We start from the raw sequence: 19,146 nt of genomic DNA on the forward strand, positions 1-19,146 counted from the left end.
GCAACGGTTTACTGATACTTCTAGTTTGTTCTTGTAAATAAATTGTTATCGTGCCAGCGTAATTTTGACTTGAACTAGATTGTATTTCCATCAGCGTAAAGGATTGTTCTTTTTTCGTGATAAATTCAGATCAGGGAGTGATACGATTGAAGTATCATGTTTTTCTTATACTGTGATGTCGTAATTGAGGAGGTGATTGGCTTAGTCGACTACTGCCTTACGGAATAATATACGTACAAGCCCTATATCCCTTTATTAGTCAGGAAAACTGGATCTAAGGCGAGCAACCCAGACACATCAAGCTTGTTTCAGAAGTTGTTGCATGATAACTAGATTTAAAAAATGCACTTGCACGTCTACCTTAGGGAACAAAGTATCAGCAAAAGGCTTTTGACTGACATATGGACACAACATGTCATCAAGGTAAAGAGAGTTTCAAGTTCAAACAGCGGCTTGTTCAGACTTAATTACCACCAATTTTCATGACACACCTATAATTTGACGACGCCTTCAAAATTTGGTTCAAAATCAATTATTGAATTGCTGTCATTATTTAACCTGGTACATAGTTCGGATTCTATCAGTCTCACGTGAATATTTATGTGGCATATGTAAACCAAGGAGATTTAACACAATAAAACACATGGATGATCTCCGACTTTGCGTAACACTTTGATTGTTGGTGGGAGCTATTTTGATTCTAATCCATTTCCTAACTCACGCTGCATAGCTTTGTTTCAATAATTTGAACAACTTTCTACAAATGTTAATCTTGGTTGGAACAGAAAGGCTCGTTAGTAGTACTTTAACGGAACGCGTCACATATGAAACCTATTAAGTTTTGCATAGTATGATTGGCTCGTTGGTCTGGTTTATAACAATAGCAGCATTTACTTCTTGTATATTCAAACTTCTGTAAATCCATTGACAAATATGCAAAATTTCTAATCATTTCCGACCTACATACATACGTTATAATAATAATCGTGTTAATTTAAACTTCAAACGCCACTTCTGTAAAGTTTAAAAATTCCAATACCTCAAATTTGCAGATTATATGTATGTATATGTAGTATGGAGTTCCCTGCTGTGACTTAAAGTAAAGTTTGGCAACTCCAAGTCAGCCAACTTCGCAATGTGCCTATTAGCACTGTGCCTCTAGTTCAGTGACTGAATAATACAAAAGTTTGTATAGTAGTTTTATGAGTTGGCATTGCATGATATCGTATCATAAAATAGCACAAGTGCACTTGGTTGCTTTTTAATCAGAATCAGCAAGCCAGCCAAAGCTCCATGTGAATTTGCTAATGGTGTTGGATATGTAGGACACTCCCCATTGTGTGCATAGATATATACTTATGCTCAAGAGAGTGAATTGGATTGCATTAAATTATTGGGTTTGGGTTTTATTAAATTTTCTATTATATTATATCGACGGATCGTATCTCTCTCGTACACACGTAGTTGAATGCACTGCTGGCCCAAGTTTCGGGAGTCCATTTCTAATCTGCCAACTAGTTGTTCACTGGTGATGGGATGCTTCAAACTTTAAATCCACCATTGGTCTCGTTTTTACATTGTTGTAGCCTTGTTTGTCAAAGATCGATTTTGTTCTCTCGTCATTCTCTCTTTCTGCTGTCATGTCACTTTCATACCTCTTTCCGATTACTAGTGACTGCAGGATGAGATGAGCCAGGTTAATTTTAATCCAAGCCTCCACATATCTACATACGTATAGTATTTAGTATTTATCAGTGAGTAGCAGTGTGTCTATTTATGCTGCGTGGATTTTCTTGCTTCGGCATTACTCAGCAATAAATTGTGACTCTCATTCTCATCTATTTTCTTAAATAATATTATGCAGGGTCGGATGCTCTCATTGTAAGATGGACATCAAAAGAAGAGATTTGTTTTCATAAGAGTACGTTCAACATTCAAATCGTTACATGCTCAATATACATACAAAGCTAAATTCTATGATGATCACAATGGTGATCAGCGCAGGTTAGCAGGTTATGTTTGATTTAAAAGATGAGAAACTTAAGGTTGATTTTTCTAATCCTGCTCAACTACAACGTTGAGTAATATATACTGGATTTTAGGTTAACCCTTCAATATTTTAGCACAATGGAATATGTACAATATTGCCTTTACCTGATAATAGAAAATGTTCATCATCTCATTCTTTCCCGATTCAAGAGGACATTTTCAACTCTTTGTTCTACAGGATAATTTAAAATAATTCTGTCATGCATAAGGAATACACTATGGAAGAAAACCCACCATCTACATAGTCATGCAAGCATGAGATTGAGCCATCCAACTTGGAATTGTAGCTGAATTATTGACTTGCGAATAAAACTGTTTCTTGAAAAAGAGGGAATTTGTTTTACATTCCTCCACCATACAGAAAAAGGTAATACAATTTTATTTTTTAGTTAGACGAGCTCCCCACTGTTAACTGGTTGTCGTAATAAACTCTCCTCCGTTTCAAGTGATTGGACGACAGACCGCTTGAGAATCTGTACTTTGGGAATTGGTCACAACGTATGATACGACCCTGCTGACTGAATTGACTAACCTTAGAAATTTCTTGGATGGCTTTGAGACTAGCTCGAGTTTTATTATGCAAACTGTTCGCATATGATGTGTCCTCACCAGACAGATCTACGTATGCACGTATCTACGTACGTACGTATGTATGAATGAATGAACGAGATAAAGGGGAAAACACTTTCAATTTTTGACGTGCAGTTTTCTGGTACCCAACTTTCATAAAGTTTACGCCAATCGCCCCTGCACGTTACCACAAGACCACCTGAACTTTAAACTTATTTGAATTCACCCTGCTTCAAGTTGTGACTTTGACGTTGAGGACAAGGAGCGTTCGTCCCTCCCTGGTGACAATCATCCCACAGACTACCTCGCGTTTCAAAGGGGAGAAAATGTCAACCCTGGCGTTGCCTTTTTCAAAGATCACATCACAATTTTAGGAGTCTTTGGAGATACGCCATAGAAAGGGATCTGGGGTCTCAGTCAGGCAAGCATGCTACTCACCGACAATTGCCAAGGGATGAGGTTCCTCTGATCGAATTGCAATTTCCGCACTCAATTCATTACTATTTCAGTGAGATAAGCGATTCTCTAACTCCTTTAAGAGAAGCTCAACCGACAAAAAAATGCAGCACCTACACCAGCGAATATATTTGTACAGATATGTAAGGCTTATAAGTTCAGGGTTAGGATAAGAAGTTCAATGCTGGCATTTAGATAAAGACAAAGAATTTCAGCACCAATTGCGTACTATGAATTGCAGTGGCTTATTCAGCTCTAGAATTATTTTTCGTTGATTCTTTTCCCAATTTACGTCAAATATCCATTTTAATTTCGATTGACAGAGAACATGTTGCGTGAATAAATGTAAACGCCATTGCAGGATTGGGAAGTAGAACTAAATTGCCGCACATTTAAATTGCGAGTCTACTATTACTACATATTTATGCATTAGGTATTGCATAGCCAGAAACAGGGGAGATGATTGCGAGGCATAAAGATGAAACGATGGTGTTTATTGGAATGGATTAGGGCATTTATCCATTACAAACACGGAGATGGAATTCGAAATGATTCGAAGATCACAACAACTCAAACTTTTAACTAGGTCTGGAAACTGTGTGATAAAATTAAATGAGAATGTGTTGGAGTTTGGTGCTATATAATGTGCATGAAACAAATCCAAATTCATTCTCCATCACATAAACACAATTTTAGTCTCTTGACATTGTTACGGATCGTCTTGCTCAAGTCAAAATCTATGAACTCATACATCCAACTACATAATTTAAAATTCAGTCATGAGCTAAGGAGGAAACGTACGATCTTTACAATCACACGTAGGTATTTATTAATACCTTGAAGTAGCACGGTGTGAGTCTAGTAAACATGCAGATCTGAATATCTGTGTGGAATTGGTTGCGTTTCCAAGTTTTGCACTTGTCGATTTATTTAATACTTCGTGAACCCTGTGAACAACTATTATCATAAAAGTTGGTTGACTGCACACTATTTACTTCCATCGCGGGTGCAACAATGAAGTGTCACAAATAAAACCAACCCAATTTATCCGTACCTTCAGATGCGATGAATACTGGTGCATACAAGAATTTAATTTAAGAAGACTGAAAAAGTTTACTTACACCAGCGTTGTGACAATGAGCAGCATATTTATTCAACACTCTGCTTCTCTGGCAAAGTTTCATCCGCACTTCGTCTCTAACATTTTAGGATATATTTATATCACCGTAAATAATTCATAACAGGACGCTCCCTCACGCACGCCCACTCAGGGACAGACGAAGAAAAAACAATAAGCCGGGACACAGGTACGTCTGTGAACTTGTATAAACTTGAGAGAATTGTACTCACACATTTTTAGCAGCGTATAGAAACTGAAACTGCCAGTAATCACAAGATTTATGTGTATCTTTCATGTGGATTGACTCATTCCAGGCTGTATTTTAATATTAGAAAATGTATGCAACAACTACAAACAACAAGCCATGTATAATCAGGTGCAAGGATTATTAGCTGTCACAGTCGTCACAGGAAAGGAAACTCAATCCTGCTTCTCCTTGTTATTATTGCAGCTCACGAATTGGTCCTGCTGGAATTTGAGACTAGAATAATTTTACATTTTACTTTCCACTTTGATATTTCTGACTTTCTTTCTGCCTCATATTCAAGCTTGCGTCACGTAGTTTTATTACGTTTGCACAGAGCAGGAGACGTGGGAGGAAATATGTCTTTGTGCATCTGCCTACAAAAATGTAGAAGCTTGACTCATAAAATTCGACCGTCTTCAATCTTGTTCTGTTTAATATGGACCCATATACACATATTTATTACTCGTATTCATTTTATTCTTAGGATTAGGATTATTTGACATACAAACTCTTTCTGATGGTTAACATTGAATAGATATGAATTGAGGGTGAAAATTAATTGATTACTTAATCAATAAACTTGTGAGACACAAACAGAATAGTCCATTATACACAAACGAATAGTATCAACTTGTCTCACCCACTCGCACTTCTGCAATAGAGTCAATTTAGCTGAAATTGTCAGAGAACGGGAGAGAATTTAGTGTCTCTAGAAAAACCTCAACCACCACGATATTCAACAGATTCATCGGATCATACGTATACCTCTCACAACAACAAAAGTCATGAAAGCATTCTCTGCCCTGGACCAAAGTTGGAACCGAAACTATTTACCAAGGTAAAGCCAGAATCTGAATCTGATACACGAAGCTCTAAACTCCCGATGCCACCCTGTTTATCCTTGGAACGGCGTTTGTGTGGAGGAGAGATACAGAAGTTTCCACATTCTGACTGAAATGTGGTGGGATCATTTTGGTCTCAATTCCGGAAAATCGTGCAGAACACCTTTGTACCTTGCACACGATTTTCACTCCATTAACCGTGGACAAAAACAAAGTCAAATTTAATCTAATGAAGCCACACTTTATGTGCTCGTAAAAGTTACGCTGTTGGTTTGTTAAATATTCAGATTTTTCTACCCGGATTGGTGCAATATTTGTTAATGAATGCAGTACTACACATATTTCTCAGGGTAATGTGCTTTCCATCTCATCAAATTTCAATGAGAATATGAGACTTGCTGCGAAAGCATCTCCAGATACAAATGCGTGAAGCAAAACTTTTGTTGTGGTTAGTCGGGTGCAAAATACTTTTTAATATATTTATGAATACGTAGAGAGAGATTATTATACAACTGGACCAAACCTATGCCAGTAGTAGATTTACATATATGGCTATGTCTGGATATGTATATCTGGTGGTTCTATATTTATAATATATATGTACAAACAAAGGACGTATACATGTGGTTAGTATATGTGTATGCATGTACTTATTAGCTATTCCACACTACACAGTAGTCCACTTGCCCTAACCAAGAACTAGGAAACAGCAAACCAGAGCAACAGTACATAAGTAGCCTTCCTTAGCTTTTTACTTGCTTTGTTTGCAAATTCCATCCATTAAATTCAAAAGCACGGAAACGACTGGGCAAGATGTGGAAGTGGACTGAATTCCAAGTTACAAATTCCGTTTGCCGTTTTGGATGAAGATGAAAATTCTATGAATGTGACTTGTTCTGCATACATACATATTTCCGTACGGCAAATACATACACACGTATACACACAACATTGTGTATTCAAAAGCATTATTATTTACGGGTTTATTTTATTATTATTGTTTCATGCCCACGCTCATCTTTTACACTTGCTTGTTCTGCAGAAATTTAACCTGCACCCAACCAGCAAAGCAGAGCCAGAGTTTTGGATGGATTTGAACTCCATAAATTTTAAGGAAAGATTTCTTCCGTCATTTTATTCAACAAAAGTTGTGTTTCGTGCTTTACTTCTCCTCTTTATTGTTTCACGAGACGGATTTCAAATTGCATATCGCGAGATTTGGGAGCAAAAGGAAGTGCGGCTGTGGAGGAGGCAGTATGACCGAGCAACATGACATGAACTGAGTTCTTGAAGACATGACGTGGCAAGGAGTAGGTGTTTATTTATGCACTGCCAACCTTAAACTTTTAAGACAAGATTAGTTGACGTTTTCCAGATTAGGATGGCATGTCATATTGCCATCACATCACCAACCACCACGACCTGACAGCCTTCAACAACACGGCAACAACGAACGGCGATCGTATTGCATCTTTTTTTCTCTTTCTTGGTGCCTACCTAAATATGCAGGCATCTTCATGTCCGCTACATAATTTATTACTCATTACTGCAAAGTCTTCTCTAAAGACTACGTGGTTCATAATTCACAGTCTCTCAATAAAAGTATTTGCAACCAAAGTCAAAGTAAAACTAAGACAGAATAACTAACTTTAAACGTTGATCATTAATTGCATAATTATTAGTCTAAAAATACCTTCAAATCTCGACAACACATGATAAGTAACGTTTCTGACCTGGAATAATGAGGTTCAAAGGGACTAGTTGTGAGATTGATTTCAAAATGTCTACGTTTTAATCAAAAACTTTGCGAAAACTGGTAACACTATAGAAGACGTAGCCCACATGAGGTTCGGGTTTAAGCAAATTATATTTTTGGCCTAGGCTTCATTGAAACTCGTCGCATGTGTGTGCATGAGGATGAGAGCAGACAGCAAAAGCAAAACCATGTAGTGATAGACCATGAAAGTTACATGTAAGTTACGGCTACAACATGGTTCAATGTGTTTCTTTTGCTCTTTTCTCGCATGGGAAAAGGATGTCGTAAGTGCATATCATACTTTACCTCGACTTGTTTGTGAAAGCAGTTTTCCTCGTAGAGAAAACATTGACGGCTCACTCTCCCAAAGGTACGCAATCTTTTAAGATGTCGGAAGGAAGGAAGTGAGCTCATCGTGTTGCTGCTGGTGTTACATGCTCGCTGGAGTAAAGAAAGGCTTCGAGATGTGTTGGGCACACCTTCACTTGATGCTCGTGTCTCAAGCTGCAGATTCTTCAACACTACTTCAACTTTACGGCTTTATATACGTTCTTTATCAAGACATCGTTTTTAAAGCTTATGTCTGCCCCCAATTTTACACTTGAAAGACTCAAAAAGAAAATGCTCCTTTTAAAATTATAACTCTTCTAGAAAGTAAGTACCTATTTATTTCGACCTTCTGCAAAGACTGTGCTTTCACAAACTAATAAATAAACGACTAAGCATACATATAGTGCACGCTCTAATTAAAACATCGACCTCCTTCATTTCTTTGAATGTTTGGAGGTTGTACATAAGTTATCCTATTTCATTCTGTGCATCAGTATAGGCATTTGCTTTTGAATGAAGAATTACGTAAGGTAAAAGCCGTCACAGGAAAAGAACAATGGACACCATTTACTCATCTGACAGTTGAAGTGGAAATGGTAGCACTTTCCCCGTAGCAGTAGGATCCAGGTCCATCAAAATTGTGATGATTATGATAATGGCGAGTTATGATATAGGAGGGTGGGAAGATGAAGATAATGTTCTAATGTTTTGGGGGGATAAAATATAATGAAATAATGCCGCCTGGACTTTGAGGGAACTTTGTGTCGTCGTCTCCCGTCCCCTTGGGCCTGCTCCTAGTTTTCTCCACTTTATTGAGTTTAGTCCCTACCTACTCACCGTCACACCACCAGCATCATTTTCACTTGCCCTTTCCTCCTCACTTTCCATTCAACGCATCAACACATTCATATTCCTTGCACATTGGAGAAATGCGCTCTGCTCTGAGAAACAATAATCTAATAAAACTGGACCAAAAACAACGGCAGACGCAATTTAGTCGATAGTGCAGGAAAAATAGGCAAATGGACTGTATAATAATACATTCATTAGGACTTGCTTGCAGGCTCGCATGCACTGAAACTTGCAACACGAACTTTCAACACTCGCCAATTGCATTTCCAGTAAGATCACATCGTATCAGTTTAACTCGTACATTGTACGTATGTACTTGGGTCATATCGTGTCATTGGGTTGGCGTGTTTCTTCACAGAGGCTGAGATCAGATCAGAGTAAAAATAAATGTGTACTTGTACTCAACTTAACTAATAACCTAATCCCCCAGGCAAATTGTATGAGAAATGAGGAAATAATTCTTCCTAAGCCGTGGTGAAAATATAGCGTATGAAATTATCAGCTTTCGTTTTGCATTGTTCTGGATGGGGGTAGATAGCATGTGATGTTGCGGAGGGATTAGTGAGCACGAACGAATGAAATGGAGATCGGCTGAAACGAAACCGTACTAAAATAATTCTTGTAGCATAAATATGTTGCGCTATAATTCACAAGTAATTTTATTTGATCACGTAGTGCACGAGAGGCGAGATATTTTCCTACTATCAGAAAAATCTGCCGCAGATACAGCTCACTTATGTATATCATAAAGAGCCCTCAATCAAGGAGCCTAAGAAAATAATTATTTATCCAGCTAAATATTGGTTATACAAATTATTTGTAAAATTTGTGTAATATTTTTCAAGTTTCTGAATGTGTCCATTTATTCTGCTGTATTTATATTATATGCTGACAGCACATAAAACGCGCATTTGAGACTATTTTCTCTCAAATATGAAGCTATTTATAAAATTGCAGATGTTATAATAATTTGGTGACTTTGTATTCAATTGAGATGAAAAAGCTGATCAGTTTTCCTCACGTGCCAGATTGTGTTGGTTAACATCTTCAGTTGAACAAATACAGTCCGTACAAAACATTGGGAAAAGTGTTCGTTTATTTGAGTATCATGGCACCCCAAAATCATACAGCACAAGTCAATTATGTTGTACATATTATGTAGAACTCTGTAATGATACACTGAACCCCTTGTACACGGGTCTAGGTGGGGATCAGGATCATCCTGTTTCAAGCATTTTCTAGTTATAGTTTAACAAAAGTACTTATCAACCACATTTATTACTCATTATTTGCTGTTGTTTTGTGGCATGTCGTGTCAGTTCGTCTCGGCATTGTTTTTAAAGTCATCCAATCTCAATCTTGTAAAAGATGCAGGTCGCAACGCAAACAGAAACAAGAAACCGTAGCACACCGTTTTTCTTCTTGATAATTGTGGTTTACATGATGATATGTTGGGAGATGTGGCGTGTCTTGCCATTTCCTACGAGGGGAATGCTAACCACATAAGCAAATAATAATTCCTGGCACCAACGAAAAATAGCTCTCAACTCCGTACAATCTACATCTAGAATCTGAGGATAATAAGTTTAATCACCAACCCCAGACTGACACGGTCCGAACTAACGGCAGAAGTTTGTACTTGCTCTGCACAACCAAGTAATGCACACGTACACCACGCAATCAAGTTATGCAACATGAACGAAAGTAACCTGATAAAAGTTTTCCAGTCTGGGCTGGACCGCTGAGTGCCAGAGCCAGTTTCCTACGACAGCGAAAAAATAAGCACGTCTTATTCTACTTGTGAACAATCATGCACGGTACACCAGAGATCGTAACTATCCCGCGTTATTATCAGACCAGATTTCTTGGATTGCAGTGGTGACGACAAAAATTAAACCTAAGATTTTCAGCAATGGATCGACTATTTTCTTGTTATTTCAAATTGAATCAAGTCCCACATGCAGAATATATTCTAACGATCAAGAAGGAAATACATATCGCTCAGTCCGTGATGAATTGTTCCTGACTAATTTTGCAGTGGTATTTACAACTTGTAAGACACATTTCATGTTTTTTGCTTGTAAGCTTGCGAGTCCATAAAACGTTCTCATCCTTAAATTGTCCATAATATTAAATTGGTGTAATAAAAATGACCCATCTGCAGAAAAAGTGTCGGGAGCAATTTAAGCTGTGAAAGAAAAGACTATCGCCCTGGACCAGGCGAGGTTGGAATGAGAGTTGAAATTGCGGTGACCAGAATCACGTCTATCTCCATCTCCCAAGTCCATCCAGTCCAAATGAAATGGAAGAAATGACTGCCCAAATACAAAGACTCAAAAGACATTGCTTAACCTCTTTCGTTATTAGCAGTAATGGTTCAACACACACCCAGGACTCGAGCAACACGAGTGAAAATCTTTTTTAGATACTTCTGCTCCTACCAGAACATTACATTATACGGCATTATTGCGTCTTGAACTAAATCAGCTTCAAACAGGAGATTGGATTGACTGGTCCCACGTACTTTCTCTCATGCTGCTGTGTGGTGTACTACATATTATTATTACTACTCAAGGCTGAGGTATTCCTTCAAAAACCTATGGATTGTAAAATCATTGGCCTTACCATTTACCATACTTTAAATAAACGTACGTACACTTTGGTCCCATGCCGCATTTTGGCAATAACCTTACTGGAGCTGAAAAATTCTAATGTACTGACCCAGACAAAGTCCTCGTTCAGCTAGTACCACACTTTTTCATTTCTTGGTTATGGCGACGAGTCGGGGGCATTCTTTATGGTCCCATTTCTAATGTCATCGTGGTCAGATAGATCATGGCTAATGGGAACTGGAGGAGTGGAAGGTTGTAAACTTTTGATTTTTACGACAAACAACCTGAGACCAGAAAAAGGCTCTCCTTCTCTCTAACATAACCACCACGAACGAAGGATGCGATGGTGCAAATGTTTGACAAAAATCTCAACAACGGACAATAAACCCCAGCAAAGGGAAGAGAAAAACACCGCCTACTTCACTTTCATCTCACTTACTTCGACTTGGGATAAGGACAACCCTCTTCCTCTCGGAATAATTCCAAAGCAAATAATAAGAATTCAGCCCGTTTTGGGACATTTTTCCGAATTCAATTGATCATGTAATTCTCTCTGCAAAGAAAGAAACGGTTAGGGTTCTTGGTCTATCTGTAAAGTAAAGATTTGGGGATTTGACAATCATCATCACCGCAAAGCAACGCTCCAAGGCTCAAACCCAGAGGAAAGTCCGTCCCCAAAAAAAATCCAATTGAATTGAATTCCGTTTGAGCACAATGCCAGTGACAGTGACAATCGTTCATTCACTCGAATTCTTTATTCATTCGTATCACAATCGAGTAAAAGTAAACAATAACGTAGGCGCACAATCATCACAGAACATTTAGTAGTAGGTGTGGGTGGAGAGAGAGAGGGAATAAAACCATGTCTCATTCCATACAATAAATATTTGCGCACAAAGCTCCAATGGAATAAAAGTATAAATAAGATCGTCATCGGATTCGGATCTTTTGGTTTGTTGGCTGTTCCGTTCTTTCGCTAACAACCAAATCGGGAAGAGGAATAAAATACATATCTGTCTTATTTGGGACTTAACGTCAATTCTCTAAGCGAACCCACAGCTGGGTCTCCCTCCACTCGTTACTTGTTACACTGTTCTTTTCTTACGCGCCTTCTTATCATCTGAATGCTTTCACTTTACACAAATATGTATGCCTAATAGGGACCGAATCATACAGCATTGGTTCTATTAATAAATAATCAATATTTGAAATTCAACCACTTTGGAAACCCATGCGAAAATGGGAAGACAAAACATAAGCCAAGATTTGAAATTTTAAACTCATATTGTTTTTGGTTGCATTCTTAGGTACGGAAAGAAAGTCCGGTTATTCAATACTCCTCATATTGCTAAAACTATAATGTTGATATTAGCTTGGAGTTTTACAATATGTAAACTCAAGATGTATTATAGATTAAAGATTGAGGGATCAGGGAAATGTACACAACACACCAACACACAAAACTATATAGGAAAAATATCCATCAGGGTGAAAGTGAGTGCGTTTAAGATTCTGCAGGCTGAATGGAATACGAGTCGGTCAATATCCGTCTTCTTCCGACACTGTAAGTGATTTAGAAGATTTGCAACGAGTTTCTCAATGCAATTCTAAGTGCCTGATTTTTTTCTTTGCCTACTTTCTCTCACTTGTACTCGTGGTTTCATCTGATCCCACGAAAAAGAGTATATGTACACACACCCGAGTTCAGTAAACTTATTTTTGGGAGAAAGTAGCTGTTGTGTTGGTGGATTGGACCCTGTCCTTCTCCAAAGTAAATGTCTATGTATTGAATTTCGAACACCCATGGTTTCCCATCCGTGGTTTGGTGTTTAAGGCAAATGAGAGCAGTAAGTACTTGTGGTTGTGTGGTGAAAGTGTGCATTTGAAATAAATGCGTTAACTTCAGGACAAGCACGAGGATGGCAAGCTGTCCAATGCCAACTTCTTGGCCAATCTGCTTTCTACCCAGAAACCAGAGACGAATGGGAGCACATAGACATCATCCCACCCACTGAGCCACCAGCCCAAAAGGTCTTAATTTATTGGTACTCCATTATATTTTAGAACATTCCTCAGTCCACAATCCAACCACTGCATGCCTTGAGTTGAACTTAGATTCAGTGAAAGTAAGCCACAAATCCGGTGAGATGTGTCCCATTTTTCAGACTTATCTTCATTCAAAGAAATTGAGAAAGAATGACACAATAAAAGTTGGAAAGTAGACCAAAGATCGCATGAAAGCAAAACATTTAATAAATAGTTTATTTTTCATGCAAGAGGATGGAATGCATGTGTACAATTATGGGTTATTTGCACACATTATTTCGAGTATTTCAAATTAAATGTGTAAAAGTGCATTATGCGCCAGCGAAAACAAGTTTTGAATTTATTTGTTTAAATTTTGTCCTAAGCTGCGTACAAACTCTAGAATGACAAATTATCAAGCCATGTTTATATCTCTTACATAATAAAAATTGGGTACCCTGAACTACTAAAAAATATTGACTAGTAGTAGTCAATTTAATTTTGAACCTCAATTATATCAGAATATCATCAAAATCAGCACCCGTAATCGAACAGTGACATTGGTACAGCCCAAGAAATAGGCGTGAACTATCATTATTTGGAGTGGGGAGAAAGGTGGTAGGAGGAAGCAAGGAGCTTGCATGTTCGGCACCTGTCCATTATGCAGCCTGCTTACTGGGTGAATGATTAAACTGATCACCAAACGACTGAGCAGCTACGCATTTGGATGAAAAATAATTCAGGCAACCACGCTGGGTTTCTGATATGCAGCCTGGACTGGAAACCCAACTGATTCCAAATAAGTGTGTGTGTGTGCTTATTATTGCTTATTGACAGTTTCTTTAACTTTGGATTGGCTTGACCCAAGCTGTATTGTTGTCGTTCATCGGACTTGTCTCTTCAGTGAACGAAAGCAGTCTTCAACCCTTTGGTTTTATTGATGAATGATACGAGGATAAACAACTCAGCACGGTGCATTTATTTCCCGTGTCGATCAGTTCTTATAAATGTCCATATATCCCTACATATTTAATACATGTGCTCATTCGCTAAATTTCTGAAATCGTATAGGAACAAGAGCGGAAACACGACTATATTCGCGTGTGTCGTTATCTTGTGATGAACCCTTTCTTTTCTCTAATTACATGGTATGCCCTGTTCTCCTGAATCAAATTTGGCCTGAAAGCTAAATTAGCGTTACTTTCCGTGCGAGGTTGGTGTGTTTTCCATTTGTTTCGTGTTGCTGCGTGTGTCTCGGTTGGAGACAGCCGTGTATTTAGAGCCGTATAAATATTAGGCATATGTATGCATGTGCATATATCCGGAGGTGCTGTGATCAGGGTTGTATGTACTTTAGGCAGAAAAGTGATGGATTAAAGGAGCCAAGTGATAAGAGACATGGGACATGTATACCTGTATATTTTGGATGAGCTGCTGGCACGCTATCGGGGGAACTTCTTTGCCAATGGACACCACAATATTTTCATAGCCTCCATTCTCATTCATCCGAATTTTAGAGGATTCCGTCGCACGAAGAGTCAGCAACAATATCAACCCCGCTGTAACCGATACCACATTTGAAATTCTGTTTTGTCCCGTCATGATGAACCACTTTTATAGTGTTTGCCTTTATCAATAACTTATCATTCAGTGGTCGTGGTAGTGGTACAAGCAAATGTCAATTTTACACGAGGTAACTCATCACAAAACTATAATGTTCCACGTCTTAAGGAGTTTCTCCTCCTCAACTTTCAAATTCAAGGATTACCCACCCACCAAACTACCCCTTGTAGACCTTGAAATAAATCGACTCCGTTTAATTGAGATCCTTGTTTAAATTTCTTGCTCAATGTTCTCATACGATGAGGTAAAGTTTGTAAAGTTAATTGTTAAACTTTGTAATTGTTTGTAAAACGAGACGTCGGTTGGGGAAGAAAGTTGGTTATTCTTCTCCCTACGCCAAGCATCCAACCACCTTTCTCATCTCCGCTCGACTTGAGCCGTGTTCTGACAGCTCCCAACTTTCCCCACTTCCTTGGACAGCAGCCTCTCAACACGTAGTCCGAGCTATGTACGTCCGTATGTACGAAGTGAATGAGTGAGTGAGTGAGTGGATGGATGGAGAAAACTTGGTCGCTTTGTGCAACAGCACACAAAATAATGTTGAATGTGATGAAGCAAGGAGGGAAAAGTCAGTCAATTCAGCTCGGAACTGGACCACTCGCGCTCGTATATTTTCTTGCGGTTTATATTTCACAGATTCACAGTAGAAAACTCACGAACAAGGAAAAACTTTATGTTTCTTCCTGTTTTGTTAATGTTTTGTTAAGGGCGTAGGAGTACGAAGATTGGTGGTGGCGAAACTTTAAAAGTTTTTTTTTTCAGAGTGGAACTTGTTTTTAAGTGAACAACGCTCAATTCGATCGCGATTGGTTTCAAAAATGTTTCCAGGTCAGCAACTTGATACAAGTTGGATAATGGTGTACACTTTACCAAAGACTTTAATTTCCTTTGCTTCACTCGAGAAGAATATTTAAAACTTTCGTTAAACTCCCAAGATAATACAGTGCATACTTTGAGGGGAAACTTTTTTAGAATTTTTCTAAAGTTTAAAATAATTTTGAAAATGAATTGTCCCGATGAATTGTTAATAGATTTAGGGCAGCGTTTGTTAGCTGTTGAACAAGATTTTCCTCAGGTCCAGCAGACTCAAGTTTGAGCTGCTGTGCGGGGGTGTGCTGTACGTCGTGAACTATGTAGCATGATCATTGAATTATTGTTAGGTGAGAACTTTGGGAGATGAAATAACGTTTGTTACACTTCCATAAGTTATATCGGGCAGGTTGAGTGTGTAGGAATCGGAAACCCCACCTAATTTAATTCACTTCATGTACTCTACAGCCTACTTTTGCTCTGATCTGATAGCAATCATTGAATCATTCCACTCCCTCATGGACCTTACTTACTTTGGCCAAGGTGGTGGTACGTATGTAATTTAATGGTTCACACTTTTATCGCTCTTCTCTCTCAAACTTGGAGTTTTTCTCTCAGTTCACACTTTCCATTTTCCCCAATGAGTTTCCAGATTAAACAAAATGCTTCGAGTACAGGGTGTGTTTTTGTAATTGAGGAAACGGGGAAGTTGAGAATCGGGTCGGTCGAGTTGAGTGTAAGCCTTCTTTCTCCGCTCTATTTTATGTGAGTTTTAGCACTGTTGTAATTTGTAGCGAGGCTGCTGCTGCATATAATGTGTAATAACGTGTACATACAGGTCTTAAAATTGAGTTGGCTTGAAACGTTGGTTGGCTGGCTGGAGGAGTTTCTCATCGCATTTGGCACATTATTAATCACTTTGTCCTTCTTTGTCCACCAAAAGCGGAGATATTCATCCGAATGCAGATCTTCTGTGATGCAGTGGATATTTTGCTCAGCCCTCCTCTTCTTGGTCGCTTTTCTCTCCAGTCAGTCGTCCAGTGGTGAAATATGCCGAGTCTCTTATTGCTTCTGATACACTTTGTCTTTCTTGTCAAGTAATGGGAAATGCGGAGGATTTCCTACTAAAACGCTTCCTCCGCGATGCAGTTAGTAGTGCAGTGGGGTAATAATAATAAGAGCCAATATCGCAGCCAGGCAGGCAATTGAATCGCTTGACTTTATTTCCAGAGATAAATCTTCTCCGTCCCTCCTTGGGTGGATCGAGAGAAAGGTAATTACTCGTTTTATTATTTGTGAGCTGCTAATTATTTAACGATTTCCCAGACAAGATGGGCTATCCAATGGGAACGTACCCAAATATTTAATGCATGCACAAGATTTACACTCTGTGTATCTCACCACATATCAAAATTCTTTTGCCGAGAAAGAAGCACGTCAGTCAGTCAGGGAACAGTCATCGACGGTATTTCGTGGCGTGGTGGAATGTGAGACGCTGCTTCAAGATGTCTAACGCGATATTGTCTGGTGTTGTGATGGAAGTTAATGAGACACGTATTAATGAATCTTAATTAGCCCGAGGACTGATCATGAAGTCAAACACAAAGGAATATAGGCGATGATGTACAATGGGGTTGTTACACAATGAAAATCACAATGTGCTAGATATTCCCTTTATTTGTAAAGATAAGTACAACCAATTTTAACTCGGGGTTTGGTTCTAATTTGGACTTGATGTGAACGGTATATAATAATTATACTGATTGTACTCCAATAATATGAAAGTCGTGTACAAAACAAACTCTGGCTAACAATATATTTTATTTGTGGTGTTCTTTTTTTGTACGAATTTGATGTTGCACTTCACTTTTGAAAATATAAAACAACTCACAATTTTGAGACGATTAAAATTTGAAATCTGTTATGAAAACAAGAGACGGAGAGCGTCTTGCGCCTTTGAATTGAGATGATGATGATGACGAACCAAGAGTGACGACGACAGAGCTCTGTTCTCTCCCAGTTCCTGGCGAAGACTGAAGACTGCAGTCTCATGAGAGGTTCAGCAAGTTCTCTCTCTGCCCAGTCACATACGCTGCTTGCACAAACTCCTCGTCTTTCCTTCGTCGTTGCGTTGGTTTACAGGAAGGGATGAGTTTTTTAATTTTACAGAGGTCTTTACAACTCTGATTTGTAGTGCTATACACCTGACCCGACCTGTTGTGTGCCAGGCGAGTTTTTGTAATTTCAGGTGATTATTGGATTTTATTACGTAAATATTGCCATCTTTCGCTTTTCTACGGTTAATTACGCGCTATAAACCCATTTGTTGCATGTATATAGTTAAAAACATGAAATATGTTAATATGATAATCTATAAATTGCAATAAAATAGTGCTGGTTAATTAAATAAGCAAATTCTTCTAACCACGACATAGTTTGACTGCAGATCAATAAAAGTGAAATGTTAGCCTACAGTGGAATGCAATATTAATTTTCGTACTATGTAATTGTCGTCGCTTCATAAATATTTGTCGATCTCCTCACTAGATTTAAAGTTTTTGGTAAATTAATGAAAACTCGAGCACGGAATTATCTTATAAAACTAAATTAAATTTCTTTGCTTATCTTTTCTGAACTTGAGCCCATACGGAATGATAGTTTGCATTCTAGGATGAATTAAAAGTCAACAATAAGTTTCTATTTGACTCTATAATTATTTGTATTAGTTTTGCGAGATGGCTCACGAAGGACCTCTCCCATGTTACTATTTGATTATCTTTCAAATTGCAATTTAGGCGTATTTGTAATCTAGCATTAATATAACATACGGATGGAACTTATCAGCCGAAAATTGATTTTAAAATTCAAATTAACATTCACGTTTAGGAATTGTCAAATTATTACTTTCATGCATCACAATATTGCTTATTAAACTAACCGGCTTGGCTATAAATCAATATTTGTTGATCCAGGCACAAAATGTTTCTGTCAGTATCCTTGTACATAAGAGAAACGGTCAACTTTTTTGTTACTTTCCTCGTCTGCTGGAGCATTATAAGGATTGCAATCAACAGTTTTCTGAAATCAATCATACCATGCACAACTTCATAGTTTCTGACACTTGGCCCAAGAACCATTCCTTAGTAAGGCATGCACTTTATCTTATAACACATATGTGCACCTACTGTTCTGACAATAAAAGTGTAAAAGTCAGCATCATCACAATAGAAAAATAAACAACATCAGAACGACGACATGATAAAATAAGATGTAATAATGAACATGAAATAAGGTTCAACCAAACGATGTGAATTGAACTTGGAGACAAGCATGACATTCAAATTCTGTCCTGTCTAAACTCACTCCGTCAATTTTCACTTTCTCCCTCTTATCGACACTTTTCTTTGTTATTATGCTACAGGTAAACATACCACACCTTCTTATTTAGTTGCCGAGGGAAGACAGGGGAGAAAAGAGAAATTCCGAATATCTGCGTGTTAAGAAAGTATTTCGTGCTCCGACGACGAGTCTCTCTCCCACTTTTGGGACCAAAACTCCAGAGTCGGGACCCGGTTACACAAAAAGCTGAAAGCCTTTTAGTGTTCCGTTTCGGAAGTCAATCTTTGAGAAATAGACGAAAGTCAATACGATATTCTATTCCAAGAAAGTGAAGAATTGGCTTAAACCTAGGGAACAACTTTCTCATTGAGGAAAAAAGTAGGTAAAGGTGTAGTGGTGGTCGTGCTGGTATATTTGCACACACTTTTATATCATTCTGCCAAGCATAGCATACAGATTCAGGAATACATCAATTCAATTTCACTCAATACCGTTCCAACGTGCATAACAAATGC

At 38.2% G+C, this 19,146-nt stretch overlaps 1 protein-coding gene across 1 annotated transcript in view; it reads right to left on the bottom strand.

Annotated features, from left to right (window-relative positions):
- Positions 1 to 17,331, bottom strand: part of LOC110863104 (calcium-activated chloride channel regulator 1) — a 96,988-nt gene extending 79,657 nt beyond the window's left edge. Inside the window, exon 1 of the mRNA XM_022112342.2 lies at positions 14,273 to 17,331. Coding sequence (XP_021968034.1) covers positions 14,273 to 14,461 — 189 coding nt within the window. The 5' untranslated portion in view covers positions 14,462 to 17,331. The remainder of the gene's footprint in view (positions 1 to 14,272) is intronic.
- Positions 17,332 to 19,146: the final 1,815 nt, after the last annotated feature.

Source organism: Folsomia candida, unplaced genomic scaffold (assembly GCF_002217175.1).
Source record: "Folsomia candida strain VU population unplaced genomic scaffold, ASM221717v1 Fcan01_Sc001, whole genome shotgun sequence".
In the NCBI taxonomy this organism is placed as follows: Eukaryota; Metazoa; Arthropoda; class Collembola; order Entomobryomorpha; family Isotomidae; genus Folsomia; species Folsomia candida.